Raw genomic sequence first — 27,119 nt, 5'->3', positions numbered from 1 at the left:
TTAATAGTGTAGTTNTATTATTAATTAATTAGTCTGTACTACTACTCTCTCTCTCTCTCTCTCTCTCTCTCTCTCTCTCTCTCTCTCACAACTATTTTTAAATTTTTACTTACTAGAATTTTTGTCGAAATAATGTGTGTGTGTGTGTGTGTGTGTGTGTGTGTGTGTGTGTGTTGTGTTATAGCATTACAAAATTCTAAAACCATTATAAAACCATTATATTTAAAAAATAAATTTGCATCTAAAAAATGATATATATTTTTTATAAATTTTTTTTTCTTTAAACACATGACACACAAAGAAATTGAATTTACTGTTTCTTTTCAGACATCTTAAAAATTTATTACATATTTCTGCGAAGTTTGAAAATCTTATAAAAGATGAATTACATTAATTAATAAAAGATGAACAATTAACATTAATTTTTTATTTAATCTTAAACGTGTCATTGAATTTATGTATATTAAATTAATGTATCTCACAGAAAAAAAAATATCCTGCTCTTCCGAGAAAATGACAGAAATTCATCGGCGACACAGCTTAACGTTCAGCGCTCTCTTTGTTCCTAATTATTATGCCTGCAGCCCTTGCGGGATTGGTCCCATAATCCTCGGCGCATCGGCGGTCGAGTCAAGATAATAGGGCCCGCCGTGACGGCGGCTGTAGCGGCAAAAAGTGGAAGGGAAGAGAGAAGAGAGTGCGGCCGAACGAGCACGGAATTACCCGAACGTCTGCATCTGCGACATTGCGTGATCAGCGTAAACTTGGCGTTGCATCGCACGGCTCGAGCTGATGTTAGTCAACTGTAGTCGACCGTCGACTATCGACACGGATGTGTTTAATGGGGTACCACGTGTCGCGATCACGTGACCTTGTCAGCGCGAGTGTATATATGAATTATATACATATTATTATTATTTATTATATGCAGAACAAAATGTGAATGTTATTGACATTGAAAATGGTGCTACGTATTGTGGTGCTTATCCTTTTGGCGGCGTTGGTCCGAAGTTGGGGCATCAACCATGCGCATCCCGGAACTGGCGCCAAATGCGAGCGATTGAACGTATCCTTCTGCCGAGGATTGCGTTATAATATGACAGCGATGCCGAATTTCATGGGTAATGAAGATCAACGGCAGGCAGAACGAGGGGTAACTGTGATTCTTGAAATGTTGAACTATTCCTCGCTTATACTTTACGTCGCGAAAATTAGAAAATATTATCATAAATTATGAATGCTAAAAAACGCTTTCTAATCCGAAAAAACGAGATTTTTTTATATTATAAATATAATGTATTATAATGTATTATAAATTAAAATCTTTTTTTTTAAAGGAGATTAACAAGTTAACGGTTTATATTAATTCTCAGTTTATATTATACACTCTAGAGAATTGAAAAAATAACATGTATTTTAAATAATATATCTTGTATAACATAAAATAATAACTGTTTATATTTATAAATAATTTCTTGGCTGAAACTATGTATTACATATTAATTTCTCGGTGCAATTTTCCTAAAAATAAAATCCATATAATTATTTATTAAATGTTTAAGATATTGTAAGATAATGTATAAATATTTGTGATGTTTATTACAGTTACATTAAAATAAAAAGTAACGTTAAATATGCTGGGTCTTAATAGCTCTCGGGTGGGAAGCAGGTAGAAAAAGGGAGAGATTTTCATGGCAACGAGCGTTAATAAGCGATTGAAGATCAAAGAACATACGTCCGGCTCTCATTAGCAGCGATAAGGCGAATCAAAGTCGCTGAACCGTAACGTTATGGGAGGGAGAGAACGAGAAGGGGGAAGGATAAGAGGAGAATACCGGTCCCTTTTTCTCCGAACAGGATACATCCGATACATGCTTCTCTCCATAGGAGACATAATTAGAAGCCGTTTTCTCGTCTGTGGTCGCGGATTATTGGATTTCTCGACATATCAGTTCAGTACTGATTTCCGGTTAAATTCCACTTTCGCGGAATCGCTATCAATTAGCGACAAAAATGGAACCTATTTGGATGTAATCATTACAACATTTAATATAGTTTTTGTAAATTAACTTTAAATGAATTTATTTTCAATCAATTTGTTCTAATCTATTTCTCTTGCGAGCCAAAAATAATATGATAGTATTTATTTGTATTAATCCTGACTTCTGTGGATGAATTTTCATCCAAATTCTAATTTTCCTCTTGAATGTTATTCAGGATCATGTTCTGAATAACATTTGTCAAGATCAAGGTTATCATTGGAGATTATATCAGAGATGGAGAAAGTTCTCAGTTATTTTTCATGTTACAAAAATGTGTATTGATTTTAACAAATGTTATTCAAAGTATAATTCTGAACAATATTCAGATTTGATTGGACACCTTGAGTAACGTTGGCGGTATTTTCAAACCTTCATAACTCGAAAATACTTAATGAAAAAATATTTTATTATAGTGGAGAGCTTATAAGATAAAATACAAGAATATACAATAAAAAATAGGAGTTTTCATTTAAAAAAAAACAATATGATTTTGGCCTGACCTTGATGATGACCATCCAAGTTTAAATCAGTATCTTCTTATGTCTCCCTCCGAAAAAAAGTATAACTATTGTTGTTTTCGATTTTTTTTTGCGCATGCTGTACAGCCAAAAATATGGCGGTCTTTATAGTTGACGAATTAGATTATGAAACAAGTTTAACACAGAAACTCTAATTTAAGCATTTGCCTTAGCCAGTGAGCTCTATAACATACTGGAGCGAATTATAAGAGTGTCTCAGTTCCTGAACAAGGACATTCAAAGTTGGTACTGTTTTCTTCATCAGGAATTCACTTAATTAATGTTGTTTTATTACCCTAAGTGTAGAAAAGAGTCAGAAAACCCTGTAATATTGTTTGTCTTTCTTTTCTCCGTCGAATCACAGTTTTCTATAGTTTAGTATAGGGAAGGCTTGCTCGAATATATCCCACACAGTACACTTTATCTTATAATATAGAGAGTCCAATGGACGTCATTTTGGGATATCGCGATAATGTTGTCATATCCGTAGGTGGTCTCAGTTATCCAACGGATATCCAGGGGATGTACAAGTGTCCGCATGTGAGATCCCATGGATGTCGTTTAAGATATTCATGGAATATCCAAGGAACTCCATGAGATATCACAAGTATTATGCGTGTTTACATATGTTGTTATCTAAAATAAAAGGGAAATGTTTTATCATATCATTATTTTTGGAGAAATATGTTATATATTGCCTCATTATTAAATAATGAAATAAAATATTAATTTGAAATAATATATCACATTTTTGTAATTTATATATTCTTAGGCTGCTTTGGAAACGTTATCCGAGTGCCTCTGTATCGTTTTATTCTTGTTGTTCACTCAATATTAAACAAAGATGATAATGTTTCCGAATATAGTCTTACTATAACATTTAATATAAATATTTGTAAGCTTCATATGAAATATATTTTAATTGATACATCGTATTGTTTGTGTCCAAAGTAACTATGACATTCTTTACTTTTAATCTTTTAATTCTGACACTCTCCTATAGCAAACCTTGCTATATTTTAGATATTTCTCGACACTCTTATGCCTATTTCCACCAATGTAGATTAACTTTAATCTCGGTTCAACTTACTCTTCGTCTTTTTCTAATCTTTAGAATTAGAAAAAGACGAAGAGTAAGTTGAATCGAAATTAAAGTTACTCTATATTGATGGAAACGTGTATAAGAGTGAGGATATTTCTTGGAGAACTGTGTTGTGTGGTGAAAGGATTTGAATATAATAGGATATTTTAAGGTATTAATAAGATATCTTATGATATCCTAAGATGTTTTACGATATTTTCTCTGAATATCTCGGATGAAACATCCGTGGGATTGCTTTGTCAATATGGAACAATTTGAAATATCTTCAGGATAAAGTGTGCTGTATGTGATATGTATGTAGAGCCCTATTACAGGTTTATTGTTCTTGGCTATACATATAGCCAAGAATATATATGACTTGAAACCTATATCAAAAATGCCAACACTCAGTATTTATATTATATACTTTTACTGTGAATACGATCTATTTGATGCTACAAATTCTTCGGAACATTTTTTGATTGATCAATTAGTAAAATTTTTTTCCCGATTGATCAATCAAACGCTTTGAAACATTTATAGTGTCAAGTGGATTGCACCTTAAGTGATAATCACAGAGAATGCACAGATTTGAAAATAAAGAGCATCCTTTTATACATAAGGTCGGCTAGCATTTAATTATACATGGAAACTTTTACATGGAAAATAAGTTTATTCGCGTGTCTTGAAATTCTTCAAAATTTTTGCACTTAAAATGAGATGAATGTACAGGGTGTAAGAAAGCTTATACGTGGAGCATACCATGAGATACAGGAAGAATCTAAATCTAAAAGTCCTTCGTCTTTTTTGGTCTGAATTCTATGTTCATTATTATACAGTATTAAATTTAGCGAATCAGCGCCCGTCTATAGAAAGAAAACATAAAAGAGAGAGGGATTGATGATTACAACCATTTTGCTGATCATTGTCGTCCTTCTCCCGCGTATTCGTCAGTTTCATTCTACTTTGCTGCTTCCTGTCCCTGCTTTCCCTCTATAGACGGACGCTGATTTGCTAATTTTAACAACGTATAATAATAGATGTAAAGTTCAAATTAAAAAATGACTTAGGACTTCTCAGCATGAATTCTTGTTCTATATTTCATGAAATGCTCCATACACGTTTTTTAATTACACTCTGTATCTTTGAGCGTTGAAAAGCGAAGATACCTTCATTCTTATCCAAATGTAAAAAAGGGTTTTCTTTTTTAAGTGTAACACATCTTTGTTGTCATCAGCACCAGTGAAGCGTCTTTTTAGTTGTAGGCAACAAATTTATATGTATCTCGACGAATTGTTTGTTCGACATTTTCCAAAAATTGTTGTTTTTACACAATAAAGACTTATGAATAGAAGTGTGAATACAATAGAACTTGAATTATCATTTTCTTTTATCTTCCAGATTGATCTCGTTATTGAATATCGTGATGATAGCATTATGCGTGATAATTTTGAGCATTTATTACCATTATAAAAACTCGATAATGAGGTCGGAAGGGAATTCGGGAGATGAAAAAAACAATGTTAGATAATCCGGATTCTACTGTATATTTTTCATAACTTTTTATTGTAATTTTTTATTGTAATTTCTTTTAAAAATTGTAAGTAATCTCAAAGATAAAAATAAAATTATCTAGAAACTTTTAGATAAATATTCATATAAATTAATCTAAATCATCTAGATTAATTAAATTAAAATCATTTTTATCTAGAATAAATTTCCAAATTAATTTTCATCTTATATGCATTTATGCACAATACTGCACCCGTTGTATATGTCTACACACATACACGCGCGCGCGCGCACATGCAGACACTGTATTTATATACACATTCATTTATCTATACATATATGTACGACATAAGGAAAGAGATATTTATAGCCGAGGGTTCACTCTTGCTCGCTCAGTTTTATTATCGTAATAACGTTAAGGCGGCTTCCTTTGAAGATGCCTGAAGCGAGATAGCCCTGAGTAAAACTACATATTTTTGTAGCAGCTGCGTTCTCCATGCGCACGTGTGCGTGGCGCGCGTGAAGGCGTGTTCATGCGTGTATGAGAATATCGTCAGTGAATGCGGATTTGATATGCGCTTTTCACACGATGGGCCGGGGAAATGACGATAATGTTGGATCTACGTGGAGGGAACTTGAAAAATCCTTAATTCTTTTTTAATAATAAGTTATTATAACTTATAAACGCCACTTGACGTTGAAAAAATATTTGAAAAATCAAAATAGATAATATTTCTAAAGAAATTGATAAATAAAATCTTATAGGTATTGATTTTAAATTTTAATGAAATTTTGATTGATTATAGGAAGAAAGTACATAACATTAAAAGAATAGAAAGGTTATGGTAAAAGATTTCTTAAAGAAATTTTAATTTATAAATATTATTTAGTACTTATATTTATTTAATTTGTTTTATATTCTAATTTAAAATCATAAGAGAAATTTTGAAATTTCAAAGTTTTAATAACTTTACAATTATGTATTCTCCAGGAAGTCAATTATCTTGAAATGAGGAAAATTATTGATGAACACTTATTGAATTTGCTTCCTTTTGTCATTTTTAGCTCGCATTTCAAAATACAGTCAATCTCCAAAACTCACAATTTCTTTTTTTCATTTTGAAAAAGTGTAGTCAACTCTATCGAAATGTAGAACTCGATATGATTAAAATTGAAATCCTGATATTCAAGGATAGAGTTATGGAATTTTCAAAAGAATTCCGTTACGAGTTTCGGTGCTTACACGATAACGATTCGAAGAATCATGGAACGACTCTTACAATCATCAATGTGTACTCGTAACGACTTACACGCGTTTATCAGTGTCACTAGCAGATATTTAACTCGCAAAGACTTATCGATGGCGCGGATGTGGAGAATGGAGAAAAAGATGTAAAGGCGAGGTGAACAATAGAATAGAAACGGAGAATGAGATAGCGATGTTCTTTAAGCATGTACATACATGTTCTCCATACATGATTAAAGCTGTGGCAATTTATTTCAAAGATTTGTCAGTATTATGAAACTTTAACTCACTGACGAATCCAAGATGGAGAAGAGAGGAGGGAGATATGGGAGTCATAGTTCTCCCCTTGGAGTCTTTTTTTTTAAATATTTTATAATGAAATGTTACATATATTTTTAATATTTCTAAAATGCTTAATCACAATGATGTTTCAAAAATTTATATTTTTTAATTTGAGAAACTCCTACAGGTTTTGCGGCTTACTGCTCCATTAATATCGCATTATGCAAAAGTCACTAATTGCATAACTACATAAAATATTACTGTGTCTGCCAATAAGTGTCGCTTATACTTAACTTATTACTAAACGAAGTTTTTCAGTCCTTTAACATTTGAAAATTTGAAACATAAAGACGTAGAAATTAATATTAAGTATACAATAAAGTAATGGAGTAATTATAGTAAATTCTAGAGTAAATCAATCCAATATTTAAATGAGCATATAAGCCAATGTTGGTTTTTATTGTGAATATTTAATATTGTTTATTTATAACATAATAAGATCTAATAATATAATAAAATCTAAACGTTTCGATCATTATTAAGTCATCTTCAATAGTTTTTTAAATATAATGTTTATCTAATTCGTCGTTAACTTTCTTGTGATTCTTCTCTGTCTTATAAATAATTTTCCTAAATCTTAAACTACATTTAAAAAATTATAGCAAGTATGAATTATAATTGCGAATAACAATTGCGAATATAATTAATTAAAATTTCTTGATTTGGTATTCGCCACTTTACACATGCTCCACTGATAGTATATTATTTAACTTCATTTATTGCTTGATTTTGACATAAAATGGTGTATTATACATTATACATTATTTTATTTATATTGCAACCGTGGTCATTCTTTACATCTTTACATGAAAGTCGTTTCTATAACATCACATAATGTAATGTTACAGAAATGACGACTTCTATGTTACCAAGATCATGACTTTGAGTGACCTCCACCAGATTTAGCCGTCACTCATTTATTAAAATGTATCATTTATTAACAGTTCTATAAAACAAAAATTCTCTATTTTAAAATAAATTTTTTGCTTTCAAAACAAAAATTTTCTTCGAAAACATTTTCTTATTAATTTTTGTTTTTAATGCAGAGAATTCGTTTTTAAAGCAGAAAATTTCTGATTTAACGATTTTTTATTCAAAACGAGATTCCCCCACATTTCCTCTGACTTTCCACGCGAAGTGAGATCCATCCCTCCATTCTCTTGCCTAAGGATGTTTCGTGCGAATGAATTTTACTTCGTGTGGAAAGTCGAATGCCCCTATACAGGGAGGGAAGTAGAGGGAGTTGGATCTCTCTTCGCGTGGAAAGTCGAATGCTTCTAGGTAGGGAGATAGGATGGACCTCACTTCACGTGGAAAACTATTATATACCTAATATACGTAATATTATATACGTAAGTAGAGGAGAGTATAGGATAATTTTTAACATTTTGTGACAAAAATAAGTAACGATATTTTTAAACTTTTTTTGTTGATTAATTTTTAATGAATAATGAGCAACGGCTGAAATCTGTTGGAGATCAGGATCATGACCTTGACGACATAAGATTAAGATTGGAGTTGGTTCTGCTGTGTACTCTCTGCATAATTATCTATATTTCTAATTTAACTAAACTGTATTTAATTAATTGAATATAGTTAAGTTAATTAATATTTAAAATATGATTTTCGTCAAATGATAACAGCAAGTCAGAGATATGTTCACCATGTTTTTCAATCGATTTATTTGTTTATCCGAATAATCTTCTTTTTTTATCTATACACCTTCATAAAAAGATAGATACGTTTCAATCATAATCACGTGTAATTGGAAGTAAAGATGCAATCACATGGTACATATATGTTATATTATATTCATCAAGTTATAAACGCGTTAAAGAGTAATTTCATGTAATGCAATTTCTTGTAGTTGTACCAAGTTGCATCTATATTAAGTTAATTATGGATGTATTTGATTATAAATGCAAACTGGATTGTAATTTAAACACATTACGCAAAAGGTAATTGTAGATAATTATACGTAAGATTAATATCATAATTATGTAGAAATTGTATTAATTGTGAAATAACAGTAAAGTTTTATTTTACAATATAACATATAACGTATGTTTGATCGCGTGAGAATTTTCAATTACAGTGGCACAAGTATATCAGAATAATATAATAATAGAATATTATATTATAATATTGTGTTATTTAAGTGATTTTAGAAAGAATTCTGTAGTTTAAAATTGTAAAATCCATTTAAAGCACTAAGAGATTAATTTCATGATGCTCATTATTGTTTGAGTCATAATTTTTTTAGAATTTTAAGATTTTATATAATTTACAATGCGATATGAAGCTTTCATTTTATTCAAAAAATAGAAATTAACTTTCAAAAAAAGACAATTCAATTCTTTTTAAAATCATTTTTATTTAGCTACTTTTGAACTGTCTTTAATTATCACGGGGAATTTGGATTAAATGACATTTTCCCAAAAAGTGGAGGGGATAATATTAGTACCAACGAAAATATCTAGGCATTACAATTAAATTTTCTATTCGATTTGATAACATTATGTAAATAGTAAATCTGGGTGTTTCCAACAACGTATACAGCGTAACACTATATATCTTACACGAAGTATTCTAACTGCGACATAGTACATTGCTCGACATTAAAAAACTAAATACGAGTGTAAAATATGTTAATGTTATCAACTTTTCAAAGTTGTTTAATAGCTGTACTTATTTTCAAGGCTGGGTAATATTTAAAATAATTTCCAATCAATGAGATTAAAACGTCTGTTGTTTAAATTCACTATTTGTTTTTGTTCTGTTAGTTATTACATTAAATTTGAATTTATTTGGCTCATAGCCCTTCGTATTATATTTTTTTAATTTTATGTATTTTGAGCTGATATTATATAATTAATATTAAAATATCATTTTAAATATGTATTTAAAATGGCATTTTATATTATCTTTCCATGATTAGTTAAAGATTTTTATGAATATTCAAATAAAATTAAACTATAAAGAGAGAATTAATTCCAAATAATCCATAAATATCGAATCTTAATAAAAAATGAGTGTTCCAACTTTATATAAAATACTATACACATTTCTAAAAATATATATTACTCTTAACATCTAATTTTAACCGTACCGGCGCTTCTCATATTAATTTGATTTATTCAAGTAAACGATCTCGTTTCCAAATCATGATATTAAAAATTTTAAATATTCTCATAAGTAGTAGTTTATTTATAATACTATAGTCAGGGCTTCGAATTCCAATTGACAATGGATTTCAAACATAAAATACTTTTAAAAAATATATACCATTCTATATATTTTTATAGTAGGAAAGTTTTTACGAAAAACTATACATAGATTGAAACAAGATCTTAGGGCAGTAGTAGTCGATTCTTATATTCAAGGCCGTCTTAAGTACAGTCTTAAAATGACACAAACCAATCACAGGACCGTATTACCATAGTATCTTAAGACATTACTTAAAACGATCTTGAAATAAGAACGGATTATGAATACCAGCCTTAGAAATTCTTAGTTATTCATAGATATTCATAATGGGACATAAAATATTGTTTGTTTGAAAAATCAAGAAATCCTCTACCCACAAACAACGCTACTTTATGTCTTACTACGAATATCTATGAAAAACTATAGATTTCTTAGACAAACAAACCTCACTTTATGTCTCACTACGAATCTATGAAAAATTAAGAATTTCTAGGATCTTATCTCAATCTCTATATATATATATATAGTACTATTTCTGTACTTTTTCATAAAAATTTTTATCCGCTATGGCAAAAAATAACTACTTTACATTCGAAAACCTTTATTTAAAATACTTATTTATCCATTTTACATTTAAAATGGATTCAAGAAATCTATTTTGTATTTTCAAGAAATCTATTTTGCATTTTAAATATACTTTTTAAAAGTATTTTACAATTAGTATTTTAAATGAAATTCGAAAATTTTATCCAGCCCTACAAATTATTTTGCAATAAAACTAAAATGGCCAATTCTGAAAAAATTAGAACTTAAGTCTAAATGAAAATCATAATCTATTATTGATAATCGCTAAATCTAATCATAAGAATTAGAAGACTACAATGCATTCTAGTGTTGCACTATGAAACTGTGTTATAATATCACAAATTATATTCTTACTATAGTTAAAGTTACTATAGTATCACAAATTGATTAGCAATTTAATTTGATACTCAATTGACATTTAAAAAAAATCTGTATTGAAAATCTGTAAATAAATTTATTGCAAAAAACGTTGCTTCGGCCGAGAATCGAATCTGCAGATCTCTAGCATTCCGTGTAAGCGTCTTTAGACCACTGAGATCTTAGTAAGTAATATTCTTCGCAGTCAACGTTGTTTTTACAATAAACGAAACTTTTTTTATAGTGCGTACTTTTAAGAAGTTACTTGTCCAAAAATACGCATTTTTATCTTCTTAGAATTCAAAATTATCTCTTGTAAAAATAAGTGTTTGTATCAAAATAATACTTGACAAATTTTTAGTTTAAACTATAAGGAATAATCTAAGTGATATTTTACTCGATTTTTGCACATGTTATACAGCATAAAAGGAAAAGTATTCTTGGACGATTTTACCTTACACCATAGATAACGATTTTCAGTCATACTGCTAACTTTTAAAAAGTTAAAATTGCACATAAATTTCTAAAAATTTCCAAAAATTAAAAGATGAATTATAGACTAAATTAAAGAAATAATTGTGATATTTAAGAGTAGAGTAAGATCTAAGGAATTTTATGATTAATAATCATTCAAAAATTATTTAGAAAAATAATGTTTATTTGTTTTTTGTTATTTTTAATTTATTGTTTAGAGGTGTTATTACATTTATTTGCATGTAATAATTAATAAAATCCAATTTCAGAGTTAAAATATTTTTTTATTTATTTACATATTTACAAATATTTTATATAGAAGATATATTTTATTTTTATAAAAAGTGAAATTAAGATTTTATTTTCACTTGATTTATTTCAATATCTTCATAAATAAAATTAAAAAAAATAAAATGAATTAGTTGGGCCTCATTCGGTTCAGATACCTTGCATAGTTTTTTTATCATTGATCAATAACAAACTGAATTTTGCGTTTCTTTAATTTGTTAAGTCTTTTTGGAAGAGTCTTTTTCAATTTCGAGTATTTCGTAAATTATGTATTTGTAAATATATCTGTAAATGTTGATTTTACAATGACATCAGTGAAAAAAATAATATAAAACACTGAAAAATTTATTTTAAAAGTAAAATCTGTATATATACTCATTAAACTTAACATCAAAGATAAAACAAGGAAAAAATCCAAATTTTTTTATTTGCACAAAATATTTACGCGGTTTGTAATATATGAGTTGCTGAAAGCACAAGCACAACTTCTATATTCATTCTTGCAACAGAACAAACAATTAGATACTGGCGTTTTTATCTACACACAATCTCAACACTTTTGTTAAAAGATGATACACTCATAAATTTATTCATTTTCTAAAAATTCATGTTAAAGTTTACAGGAAGCGTGTTTACGGGATAAAATGGTAGTTTATTTTCCACGCAGAGACGGGTAGTGCAGAAAAACTTATAATCTAGCTTTCGAAAGCGAGTCCGATTGCACCCTCTCGCAAAAAATATGCCTCTTTCCTCCCTTCACGCTTGACATTACATCCCAATGATTTATGCGTCACGTCGCATAAATATATACATGTTGCCTCACAAAGAATCGATCAAGGCGGAACGAACGGGTCGCGTAAAGATAAAAGCATAGAAAGAAAAGAAACGATCCACAATAAGAAGTAAGTCGATTCTGTGTCTGTCCGCATTTGTTCGTTTCTTTTTCTATCCGCGAGTTGTCTGTCAAGCCGCTTCGGAAATGTTCCGAAGAGACTTGTACACGGGAGCAGGGGAGAAGGTGGAAGGAGTAGAATGCGTCGTTTCCTACAATTCTTACTCCATCTTTTTCTGATCATTCCCAGAGGAGAAGAATGCTAAATTATGAAACGAACCGGTCCGCTCAGATTTCTTCGTTGGCATCGCGCTCCTTCTTTCGCTTCTCCGAGTTTGAGATAACCGAGGCGAAAGCTGAGATCACAAAAAGAAACTGATTACATGTATAGAGAGTAACGTAATTTCAATTGTTTCGATTCTCAGTTCCGTATAGAAGAGCTGAAACTTATCTTTGTTATCATAATTGTATTTGTATATATATATATATAGGAGAAATATAAGAGAATTGTCACGAAAGGGCACTTTGAAACATAGCCTGAAGATGAGTCTGAAATACTTTAATTACAAATTGAAGAACAAAAGCATTTATTATAAAGAATTTGGCACTTTCGCTTATATAGAGTGTCCCATTTTAATTAATCATCTCAAATATTTTTTGAACAGTGCATTTTAGGGAAAAATGTTTCAGACAAAAGTTTTGACTTCAAGGAAGAGATAAGACCACTGGTTTGATCTTAAGTGGCATTGTGATCAAGATCAGGGTAAGGTCATTTTGAATTTTTCAAATGGAATTGAATTTTCCCTCAGTTTCATTACATATTCTCATAACTTATTAAACTTTTGAAGCATTTTTCCCTAAAATGTACTGTTTAAGAGATATTTGAGATGATCAATTAAAATGAATCACCCCATAAAATCGACTAAACTATTTCTAATTGTTAATAACTCGCGCTGCTTCCGATTCGAAATTCATACTTGGACTCTTTCTGATTATTAACTTGTGCTTCGATACACTTGCGTTGAGATTGTTTCTGACTGTTTCCTTACAGTTTATTCTCACACAGTTCTCGAGTTTCTTTCTCGAAATTCAATTATGTTCTCTCATCACATATCAGAGCCCTTACGGCTATTACATACTTAATCCTCTATAAATATATAGTTGATAATACAGCCTATAATCTGATAGAAAGATTATTCTTATCGAGATGTAATATCGCGAAAATCTCAAGTATCCTCCTTCCAATTATGTATTTATTTTATATCGTGATGATTACAAAAAAATCTTTTTGGATTATCTTATTGTTAGTCTTGAGAAGCATATAACGTCATCATTTTGCCTAGTTATACAATACGTAATGGATTTAAACAATGGTTGCGTTCAGCGAAAACTAATCAGTAAACGCTCAGTGATTCTTTAATATGATTGATTCTTGCCTTTAGTTCTTTGCCGGATCTAAGAAACCAATCATAAAGAATCACTGAGCGCTCACTAATCAATTTTCTCTGCTGAATGCAACTAATGTTCAGCGTCCCTTTTATTGTTGTTTTTAGACTTTTATTGTTGTTTGGCATGTATGTACAATATTTTGTACTGAGCGTTAAAGGAAGCAAGTGCCGAATTTCATCCTTTGTTGCATAGTGTGCCTGAAAAAGAAATTTTTTTCGCCTTTTTTTATGTTTTTACATAGTTGATAACACTGACAAAATTTGATCTTTTTCTCCTGTAGCGAGCAGAGCCAATATTTCTTAATAAATTCAAAGTCACTGAATCCAAATCTGCCAGCGAAAGATCATGTCAGGTTTTTCAGAAATATAAGCCAAAAAATTTTTTATCATATTTATAATTTTTTTGTGGCTAAACGATATTTTATTTTTTAATTTCATTAACGCCATTCTAAATAACTAATCTTCACTTTTAAGGAATTTCCATTTTTTACTGTGCGATTTTTTTCATCGAATTATGAACGTTTTCTGATATGTAAAATGGATTCAAATTAGCGGATTGAAACTGAAAAGTAGATGTTTTAATAAAGATAATGACATGAATTAAATGGCAATATGTTTAAAAAATTCTTAAAGATATACATGTAAAGAAAAATGCATTTTAATATTTAAAAATAACTTTTTTATTTTTCAATATTTTTAGCTAAAATTTATAGATGATACTCTTGAAATGTGATACTTTGAAAAAAAATATGTCTGTACTATGCGTTTCAAAAAAGATATTTATTCCGATTTGAAGTTTATTGTTTTTGAATACGAAAAAATGCTGAGAAAACAATTTATTTGAAATAAAAGTATTCTATATGCTATGAATAGTATAAATAATAATACTGATAGTAGTACAGATAAAAAGAAAAATTATTTAATATAGGTTACTCGATTTCATCACAGTCATAACAATTTAAAAATAAGAATTGGTAAGATGAGCATTGCTTCTTCGTCTTATGAACGTTTTGCGTGAGACAATGTGCATCGGATTTTTTTTAAATAACATCTCTTTCTATGTATTTACAGTTTTATCAAGTCCGAGAATTGCTAAAGACTGAATCCGTAAGCAAAAATCAACCTGGTTTTGAATAGCGCGACAGGTCTTAATCGATAAACACTTCAAACTTTCAATAGATGATTGTATGAAGTCCTATTCTAAGTAACATCTTAAAGCTATTTAGCTTCAAGTTGGTCAAATTGATCCTATATATAGGCTCAACCGAGAATTAAATATGTATATTAAATATTATATAAATAGGAAAAGTCATGAATGCCACACTTACTTTTTATAATGTGAACTTTGCAAAAAAAATTTTTTTTGTAAATATGTGTAGTAAAAAGAAATCCATTATTTTTCCATTCAATTTCATGCAAAAATAATGGATTTCTTTTTACTACACCTAATAGTACACTATTGATACATATGAGTCAAATGATTCACGCTAAAAACCCTTCTGTTCAAACAGATATCAAGCATGAATTGATGCATTTCTAAATAATGTGACAGTCTCAACTGATAAAGAGGTCTTTAAACTTTCGATTTATTTATTAGATGTTTTGAATTATTACGTCTTATTACGTCTTAAAATTATTTAGCTCGAAAATCGAATTGCGAGTCAAATTGACTCAGTGACTTAATGGCCGGTTAATGAAATAAATAAATTCTTAATATTTTTTATATTCTTAATATTCTTTATGGTTTTTAAAATATTTTACGTATAAAATTTTATACGTAATAAATAAATACAGTCACAATTTTTTTCAATTAGCTACCATCCTGAATCCATTATTTTAATTTTTTGAATTTTGAAGATTCGTAATTAACAATTTCAGAAATCTCCATATATTAAAATTTAACAAAATACGTTTAATAGAAAAATTTGGGCAACAAAAAATTAATAAATCGATATTGATAATATAAACCTTTTTAAAGAATGCTGGAATTGATCGATATTGATAATAAAGCTAAGGTAGTAACGAAATACAGTAATTAAATTTTTAAGGTTCAAGTTTAGCAAGCTTGATTTCGTTGTGTGGAGGATGTTGAAGAATTCCAAACAGAAAAAATTTTTTTTAAATTAAAAAAAATTTAACTTAGAAAATTGGATTCAAATTTTATTTCGTTCAAAATTGCACCATATTTGAAATTGTATACCACCTTACCCTACAAACTTTTCTAATTCCAAATTAAAAATGTTGATAATAGTGAAATCTTTCATTTCTTATATCAGAGAGAAACTTTTTTTTCTGCTTACATTATCGTTTTGTCTCAAACGCATACATTTGACCCATTGCAATGTCACTTTTTGCAAGATACAGCATCTACCGTTAGATACACTTACTGCTCTGTTTACCATTCTGAATCTTTGCTAAATACGTAAATTACAATTGAATATTTTTTTAAGCTTTTAATATTTAATTCTATAAAATCAGTATTATTCCAATAGTGCAATATCATCTTGCCCATATACAGGATGTCTCATTTTAATGTTTCACTCCAAATAACTTTTTATTTTTGATCTTAGAAAAAAATTGTATGACTTTGAGGGGGACATATGATGATCATTAGTTTGACTTTGAATAGTTGCTTGAAGGTTACGTGAAAGTTACCTTCAATTTTCTTAAATAGATTTTCATTCTTGTACAATAGATTATCTCGAGAGCTTTCCAAAACACTATAATTAAGTTCATTTTCATTAAGTACTTTTCGAATTAAAAGGCTTACAAGTTACAGTACCGCCGGCATTAACATTACCTAAGAAACCATTGGAGGTTGTATTTCTTATTTTTATTTTTACATAGATGAAATGTAATTTTTAGTGCAAAAATGAAAATAAGAGGAACAACCTCCAATGATTTCTTGATTCAAGATGTTTTAATCGTCGATCAGATACCTTGGGTAATGCTAATGTCGGCTGAAACTTGTAAGCCTTATAACTCAAAAAATACTTAATGAAAATGAACTTAATTATAGTGTTTTGGAAAATTCTCAAGATGATCTACAAGAATATGCAATAAAAAGTAGGGGATTATATTTAAGAAATTGAAATTATATTTAAGTAACCTTCGCGTAACCTTCAAGCAACTATTCAAAGTCAAACTAATGACACCATCTTGTGTCCTCCTCAAAACCATACAACTTTTGTATGAAACATTTTTTTCTAAGATCAAAAATAAAAAAGTTATTTGGGATGAAACATTAAAATGTGACACCCTGTATACAAGCTATGGAATTTTGTATTAAGGAAACATCAGATGACTGGACGATTTGAAAAATATAAGTTTTAACTTTTTTTTATTTTATTTTTTCCGATTTTAGTATAAAATCATTTGCCCTACCCCCTAATTCTGCGTTTACTTTAAACTTGTAAAAGGATTTCCGTTCAGTCAATTTGGAGATTTTCATACGGCTGTAAAATGTGTATTAATAATTTCGTCATTCCAGTATCTTCTTAAGCTTTAAACAATGAAAAAGCACAGACAATATAGGAACAGGAAATAATAGATAGATAGATTTCAATCTATCAAAAATCATGTTTTACTAAAATATATTGTTTCTAATTGATTGAAATCTGTTATTTTCTGTTGTTATTACCTGTGTTTTTCACTGTATATTTAACGTTTTAGATTAAATTATTTTATTACCTCCTGCGTCGCTAAGGGTGACTTGATTATGAGCGTGAATTTGTTTATCATGAATTTTTTTATTAAATCTATGTCTAACACTATGATAGTTTTATTTTTACTCATTTTTTCTCGTGTTTTTTACATAGATAGCTCTCTCTTTGAATACTTTTTAAGACTTTTTTGAAATTGGATATATTCATTTCGGATTTCATTGCGTTTCAAGATATTAAAGTTTTTTTTTTTTTCGCTCTTATAATGATTGCAGATTTAAAAACAACGGGTAAGGTAAAAAATTAATTAATAATTAATTTTTTACTTTTTATTAATGCTATGGGAGAATCAAGATCTGATCATGTCAAATGACTTCCTTGCTATTTATTGATCGATATCCGTCGCATATAGAGAGAAGTGAAAACGATCGCATGCGATCTCCGGATGAGAAGTTTCTCTCTTTTTCTTTCTCTCTTTCTTTCTCTCTGAGCTGTTCTTGGCTGGTCAACCTTGATGGGTGAGAAGAGAACCCAGAGAGAAAGGTGTGATGCAGGGCAAGCTGGAGGGCTTTGTCGTTATGGGTTACCACGTAATTTCATGAGGCTATAATTTGGGGAGCACCGTAAAAGAGAAGAGCGTCGGGCTTCTCTCGTAATGGGTGAATCTAGAGAGGGAAGGAAAAGGGCAGGAGATAGCAGAGAATGGTCCCGATGGGCCTCAGACGTGCGAGGGATCTATCGGGATTGAGGCGGGAAGAATGGGCGGGATAATTACCCTTGATACCTACCGCTCGTTATATTTCATGGAAGCGAGGCGTCTCCTCTCCGCCTGCTTAGGTGCATTACCCTCTCGCTCTTCATCTTCGTTACAAGCTTTGCTCCACGCTTAGAGAACAGAGGAATGTATATACAAATTTATTTAAAATGTTAAAATATTTTGTAAAGGAAATACAATGGAGTACAATATATCATGTGAAATTCGCGTGACTCTTTTGTCGAATATTTTGCCTGATTACAATCGATGTGAAACAATGTAGAAACAATGTCCAAAATCAGTTAAAAATCAAATATTTAGTAACTGAATCAAAGTGACTGGTCGAGTCATATGAGCTTCAAAGAGACAAAATTAGGAGGCAAAATTTACGCATTTACTTGTTCTAATTACACATGCATTTGCAGCTGGCGACCTTTATGCCATTGGTCCACTACAACTGTTCAAAACATCTTAGGCTCTTCTTATGCGCCGTCTTTGCTCCAGTCTGCTCGGAACATGTAGCCATACCGGCTTGCAAGTCTCTCTGCCTTTCCGTAAGAAGAGACTGCGAACCGGCCTTAACCAGTCTCGCATTGCCGTGGCCGCACTTGTTGGATTGTAATCGTTTCCTTGATCGTGGTAAGTACTCACTTGACTTTTGAATCATCAATAAATGTCTTAGCAAGCAAAGGTATCAACGATCTATAAAATTTGAGCAGAATTTACAGTGAGTGCATCCAATAGCACAATCGCTTAGTGATTAAGTAACAGTCGAATGTGATTAATTCTTACTTTTAGAGCCAATCCTTAAATTGCTACTTAATTGCTTAGAGAGCAGTGATTGCACTACTGGATGCATCTAGTAAATTGATAGTAACTGGAGGGTATATCTCTGATGAACTTGACATATGTTGTCAAAGTCATGAACTTGAGTGACCTCCAAGAGGTTTCAGTTGTCGTCCGTTATTGTTAAAAATTTATTAACAAAAAGGTTTAAGAAATAACGTTTTATTTTTGCTATATATAGTATTAGAAACTAACTATATCCTCTTTTTCAAGGAGTATTGGACTTTTCAGTAAAATTTTTCAAATAAAAATTCAGCTATTTTATACACACAATTGAAAATCTTTTTATCAAAATTAACATGAAAAATGATGAAACATTACAAAATATAAATGGAAACAAAGTTGAAGAAAATTATAGCAATTTTCAAGAAAAAATTGGCTGTTTCAGTCCTTTTAATGTTAATAAATTCTAATATATTAACTTTCGCTGGTATTTTGCCGATAAAATTCGTAACAAACTTCACAAAATCTGGTTTTAACTGATTTGAATTACGTCAAATTGTATTGCAGTCTGTTTAATTTTTTATATCAATCTATTGTCATATTTTTGTCAGCAAACTTTGTCATATTTTTGCTAGATAAGCAAATCTTGTATCATGTCTGTAATTTTACTGCTTATTTGTAGCAAGGATATTGTATTTTTGAATATGCATTTTTGACAAAACTTATTGTATGCGGGAAACCAAAATCAGAAATTCAAATTTGAATAACAAATTCTAATTTTGAATAGCAAAATTTAAAAAGTCTGATACATTTTCAATTATTTATACAGAAATTTCTTAGAAAATCTCATCAGCAATTAGAAATCTTAATATGTTTAAATCATGTAATACTAAATATATATGATAATAAATATATATGGTAATTATATAACAATAACAATAATTATATTTGGACTCTCGAATTTTAAACAATAAAAGATAAATATAATAGACTAATGAGAGTCAGCAACGATAAATGGCTCAATTATTTAGTGAACAATTAATAATCAGATGTTGAATTGATGTCTTCTTTATTTTGAACGTTTCGACTTTTCCTATATTGTATATGTAGGAAATACATTGTGCGTGCAGCCGCCGGATGAAACATTGGACAATATCAGTTCACCAACATTACCAACCGTTCAGCAACAATGGCCGGTGATGTATGAACGATCACCGCAAATATCTATAAGATTGCAACAACAACAACAGCATTATCAGTGTCCACCTCATTTTGTACAGATATCCGAAATGGAAATGGTTAGAATAAACAAATAAATAAGAAAAAGCAAAAATTGTATAGACAGAAGAATTCAAATTTAAATTATAATTTAATAATTACATAAAAAGTAAAAGTAACAGCAGTATAAATTATATTATTTTTCAATATACCCAGACAACACAAAATACTAAAAAGATATTTTTTTATAGTTTTATAATTTTTATATATCTTAAAATCTTTTAGTTGTAGGTTAATTTAATTTTGAACACTTGTAAAGGACTCTTCATTAAAGGCAAATTTTTTTCGGCCGTCTTTGAAGGCTTTATTTTATATATATTTTATAAAATATTGTCGGATAATGTACATAAATGGAGTAAAAAAAGCCTTCAAAGAGGACCAAAAAATTTATCTAAAAACGAAGAAGACTGTTAAAAAATAATATAACACACACACACACACACACACACACACACACACACACACACAAATGCGCGTGCGCGCGCACTGCTATTTCTTTTATTTTTTGTGTATAATTATCGAATTATAAATTACATTTGAACGCTCTTTATATATATATATATATATATATTATTTTTTTTTTTCATTATTTATTTTTTTCATTATCTACAGATTTCTTGCGCACCACGTTGTGGTACCGACGCATATTATCGTGCAGAAGACAAAAAATTCGCCGAACGTTGGATGACTGGCTGGGCATGGCTGTGCTTCTTGTCGACGCTCTTCACTTTGTTAACCTTCTGGGTTGAGCCATCCAGATTTCGTTATCCTGAAAGACCGATAGTCTTTCTGGCGCTCTGCTATAATCTCCTCTCTATGGCTTATATTGTCCGTGCTGCGGTTGGAGCTGACAATCTTAGCTGCGTCAGTCAGATTGATGGGCCGAGTTACATTCCAGTAAGTAAACAGATTCTTCCAGTAAATAACGCGATCCTTTATAATTCACATTTGATTGTTAATTAAAGAAGACTTGATTAAAAGTATAAACTAACTCCAAGAGAAGAAATATTCCAAATAGTTATTCCAAAACAGATTTTTTTTTCAGAAATTGCAAAATTTGCTAGCAGATGATCGATTGTAAAACGAGAGTCAAATTTACAATTTAATAACTATTTAACTATTTTAATGATATGTTCCATTCAAATTACGAAAAGATCTCACACAAGCTTTATTTTATCCTGAAGATATCCCAAATTATATATTGACAAAGCGATCATCCTATCCGAGATATACAACGAAATTATTGTAAAATATCAGATATCCTACTATATTCAAATCCTTCTACCACACAATACAGTTCTCCAAGAGATGTCCTAAGGAGAGATGTTCAGAGTACAGTAAAGATTTGCAGTTGGAAAATGAGAATTAAAAGATTAAAAGTAAAAAATGTCATAATTATTTTGGATACGACGTACCTATTGCTTGCCAATTAGGATATATCTCATATGAAGTTTAATACAAAGATTTTTATTATATTAAATATTATACTAAGATTGTATTCGAAAATTACGGATGTCTCTTTGTTTAACATTGAGTGAACAACAAGGACAAAATGATACACGGAGGTACTTAGGTAATGTTTCGAATGCAGCCTAAGAATAATATAAATTACAAAGATGTAACATATTAGGTGTGGAAAAAAGTTCGTGGCGTTTTTCCTATTAAATAGCATTAAAAAAACGCCACGAACTTTTTCCCACACCTAATATATTATTTCAAATTTATTTTTTATTTTATTATGTAATAATGGGATAATAACATATACATATATTTCTCGCTTCCATAATATAGTATCCTAAAACATTTCTCTTTTATTTTAGATAACTCACATATATACATACGCATTATATACTTATGATATCTCATGGAGTTCCTTGGATATCTCACGGATGTTGTTTAAGACGTCTGTGAGAGCTTGCACATGTGAACACTTAAAAAAAATATAAATGCCCTGGATATTCTTGGATAATTGAGATCATCCATGGATATCACGCGATATGTCAAAATGACGTCCGTTGGACATTCCTAAGATAAAGTGTGCTGTGTGGGATAGGTTTTATTTGACTTTTATTTGCAATCTGCTATTAGATTATCAGCAGACTTTAGCTTTATATACCGACACAAGCTTTATATAGACGCAATTGATGTCAATCTACTGCAATATCCTTCTCAAAATTCTATTGGTAAATTATTAGCATATTGTTAATTGCTTATTGGAATTGTGGTATTACATATTACATCTGCAAGTTTATATTGATTTTAATTTGTTATATCTACTATTTATATCTACTATTATTCTTTGTCTACTATTGTTATTTTTAATATTGATTTTTTTATATATTAAAGGACAATAGGATAAAATGATATTTTTGTTTCTAGTGATAATTAAAATGAAATATTTTTTTGTGGAATATTTTAATTGCTTCATCTAATTCTGATTTTCAAAACATTTTAATTTATTTAGGTAAAGTATTAAAATTAGTTAGACTAATCATATGAACCTGAATGATTTTAACAAGAAATCCAGGGCATTTTATCGACTTGATTCACAATCTCAACAAGCATTCCTACATAAATCGATACGCAATGTTTCAACATTCGGTACGAAAAAAGATATGTGACAAGGATATATATACTCTCGTATATGTTCTTAAATATTTACGGAGAGTATTTCGTAAGACACTAGATAATTGAAGAAGAGCTTACCATTGATGAAAAGAGAATAATCAATCTTTATGATATGCCGATACTGTGTTATTCGCAACATCCGTGAATGACATAAAGAAAATAATATGAAGATTCGAAAGTGAAAGTGATAAATATAGGATTATTATACGAGCAAGCTCATGATGAATCGAATTGGCATCGAATCTTAACACCATTCAAGACATTGATTTTATCTGGAATCAATTATAAGTAAAGATGGAAGCTGCTTAATCCCTGAGATTAAGCAAAAGCCATCCTCATGGCCAAAGATATCAGACTTGTTAACATCTGGATTCTGGAAGGATCATGGACTCGGACAAAAATCCATCTTGATTACGTTCGGAAATAACATCTCCGAGTGCCTCTGTGTTGTTTTATCCTTGTTTATCCAATATTAAATAAGGATAAAATGATACACAGGGACATCCGGGTGATGTTTCCAGCCCTTATCCAAGCCGTTTTCTATATTTCTCTCATAGAACGGAGATTTGGACTACCCAAGCAAGGAAAAGACGGCTGAGAATCGATGTGTTCGAAATGATGTTGGAAGTGAATACTGTAGATATCATAGATCGTTAGATGCACTAATATATTCATCCTTTCAAAGCTTGAAATAAAAAGTCAACTGTATGCCACTAAGATATACTATCCTATTTCGATCACATAGCCCGAAACAAGAGTCTGAAAAATTATTGAAGACAAAAGAGCGCGAGGCCAATCTCTAACTAGGGTATCATGAACCATGTCGGAATCCATTTCAATTTGTTCCATGATAGGACTTGTTCTAATAGAGCAACTAAAAGATGAAATATCTAAATTACATCGTGATGAAAATAACCACTAAAGAAATCGGTAAAAACAATTCATATGCTTCTAACAATTCTATGCTTCTGATTGCATGAAATGGAGATCAGTCATGAACGACTGATTTGAGGAAGACATATGAACCTGTTAAATGTCTAGTATTATAAATTATTATTATTAAGCTTCACGAACATATTAATTCGTGTTTTCGTAATAGTAAAATATGAAAACATAATCCCATCTCTAATAATTCATCTCCTGCATAATAAAAAATAAAAAATTATTTATATTTAAAAACAAGCATTTTCAATAGGAACTACAACTACTTTAATTTGACTACGACATCTTAGAAACAATGAACAATGAACATTGTTGTTCATTGTTTGCCAAGCACATGGAAACGAAACCTCGAAATTAGGCACAATAACGAGCAATCAATAATGTTCTCTGATAACATAATCAAGATGTTCCTATTGAGAATGCCTCTGTTTTTAGATTAGTTAATAATTTTTTTACTGTTTTTTAGTATGCATGAATTATTAGAGATGAGAATATTATCATGGTTTACAAGCAGAAAAACATTAGATGTACAACTTTGCTTCCGCCATTTTTTTCCGAAATTCGAGGCTTTATTGTAAAAAACTGGTTATACATTTATGATTCAAAGTATTGTCCATCGCTGGCCACTACTTTCTCCCATCTTTCGGGTAGCGTACGAATCCCGCGTCGAAAAAACTGGTCATCTTTTGAGGTCATCTATCCACGAATCGATCCAATTTTTTACTTCTTCATAAGAGGAAGTGCTGGTCAGCCAGGCCGTGTGCCATTGATCGAAACAAGTGATCAGAGGGAGCAACGTCTGGAGAATAGGCGGGTGGGGTAGGACTTCCCATTTCAACGTTTCCAAGTATGTCTTGACCACTTTCGCAACATGGAGTCGAGCATTGTCATGCTGCAAAATCACTTTATCGTGTCTCTTGTTGTATTGCGGCCGTTTGTCTTTCAATGCTCGGCTCAAACGCATCAATTGCGTTCGATACCGATCGCTTGTGATTGTTTCAGTCGGTTTTAACAGTTCATAATACACTACGTCGAGCTGGTCCCAAATACAGAGCATGACCTTGGACGTCAAAATCACCGTTCTTGAAACGTTGAAACCACTCACGACACGTTCTTTCACTAATAGCGGCTTCACCATAAGTATTTGAGAGCATTCGATGAGCCGCAGATTTCTTCATATTGAAGCAAAAAATTAAAACCTCCCGCAAATGACGAGAATTTGGCTCGTAAACTGACATTTTCAATCGAGAATAACTTTATGATGCAGACACAAATCGACTAATGTTTCTATGGGGTTATGTTGACAGATGCCCAAGTTTATTGTATGACGTCTATGATCTATTTATTTCGACCACTACTTATCGCTAAAGCCATCTATAGGGAAACGGCGGAAGCAAAGTTGTACACCTAATAGATACATGTGTTCGTGAAGATCAATAATAATAATTTATGATATAAGATATTAATAATCTTATATTTTAATTTTATCTTATATTTTAATTTTCCCGACAAATTAAAATTTTTTAAAGATTTTTTTTTTTTAAGATAGAATCAGAGTAATGCGTTAATTCCGCTACTGCAATAATTCAACAGCTCAAAAAATCACTTTTACTTACCTCTCCAAAGGAAAAAAAATCAACTCATTTTATCATGTTTTTTTATTTGCCTTTATTTATCTGCTGTAATCTACCTTATCTATGAAATATATTATGAATAGGTTCGCGATGCTCTGAAGAGCATTCCTTGTACAATTTGGTGGCTGGTCAGGTATTATCTGGGATTAGCCAGCAATATGTGGTGGGCAGTGCTGTGTGGTTGCTGGCTGCTAAGCGCCAGGAATGAGTGGAGCAGCGAAGCTCTTTATGACATCGCGCCCTATCTTCATGCGGCCGCGTGGATTCTTCCAATATTTTTCACAGGAGGTAACTTTATGCATCGTATAGATCTAAAATCTATTTACATTAAATGCTGTGCGGGTCATTGGTAACGATGGCTGACACTATTAAACACAAAAAAACGCATCAAACTTGTAAAAAATATTTCTAATTTTAAATATTGTTAATATTAAAGTAGTAATCTAAATTAATAAATGTACTAATTGTAAAACAAAATTTCATTCCGATATCGCTGGAAAAACAAGCAAATTATCCGATATTGAACGTGTTAATTATGCAACATTAATTCGATTGTGATACTTTTTTATTTGTATTCATACATTTTTTTGGAATATCGTATGGCTCCGTGTAAGAGCGACGAATTTGTAACCGATAAGTTGCGAGTTCAAATCCTGCATCTCATATATATGAAAAAAATTTTGTAATCCATACTGACTTATTATTAGCAGGAGTCACAGAAGACATCTTTATAGATCTAAATAACTCTGATTTTAAGATTCAGACATATATAGAGACTAATATGATCTGATCCTTAGACCGCACACATTCCTCTCATTACTATTATACATTCTTTTCTTATTGATCCATTTCAGTTATAGGTTTTTTATTTATAGTTATAGCTTTTACATTTATGATTTCTTTAGAATGAACCATGAATATGTCTTTCTTCATATAGGAAGTCTATTGTCGCGTAACGTGGTGGCAGACGAATTAACCGGATTGTGCCAGATCTCAGACGAGTCAGCACTGTGGTTAGAAGTGTTGCCGCACGCGATGCTGCTATTATTGGGCTGCGTGTTTGGTAGCGTTGCTGGAAGCGCGTTGGTACGCGTACGGAGGGCCGTGCGCTGCGCTGGACGCAGCGCAATGAAATTGGAACGCCTGATGACGCGGCTAAGTATCTTCGCGCTGTTGTACGCGCTGCCAGCACTGGGTGGTCTTGTCTGTGTGCTGCAGGAGGCCTCGGTAAGGCCGCGATGGCGAAAATTGGCATTATTGGCCGCATTGGACTGTCGCGCGACGCAGAATTGCACCCCAGGCCCGGTATACCGAGCTGCCGGTCTCGAAGTTGCCCTTCTGAGACTTTTTCTGTCCCTCGTAATCGGCGTCACCTCCGGCATGTGGGTATGGTCCGGCAAGACTTGCCGTGCTTGGAGCAGACTACTCGTTGCACCCAACAAATCCGCCAGGATACAAAACCCTTTTCAAGGTTTCAAGCAAGATGACAATATCGCTTGA

At 30.9% G+C, this 27,119-nt stretch overlaps 1 protein-coding gene across 1 annotated transcript; it reads left to right on the top strand.

The window, feature by feature from the left end:
* The first annotated feature begins 943 nt into the window (after positions 1-943).
* Positions 944-27,119, top strand: LOC105625668 (frizzled-9-like). The gene is made up of 6 exons (XM_012206992.1): positions 944-1,153; positions 18,774-18,987; positions 20,248-20,435; positions 21,028-21,312; positions 25,703-25,907; positions 26,557-27,119. Exons 1-6 carry the CDS (start codon positions 944-946, stop codon positions 27,117-27,119), a joined length of 1,665 nt encoding a protein of 554 aa, XP_012062382.1.

Source organism: Atta cephalotes (assembly GCF_000143395.1).
Source record: "Atta cephalotes unplaced genomic scaffold scaffold00003, whole genome shotgun sequence".
Taxonomy (NCBI): domain Eukaryota; kingdom Metazoa; phylum Arthropoda; class Insecta; order Hymenoptera; family Formicidae; genus Atta; species Atta cephalotes.
The sequence above is the reverse complement of the archived record's forward strand: the minus strand, read 5'-3'. Positions and strand labels throughout refer to the sequence as shown.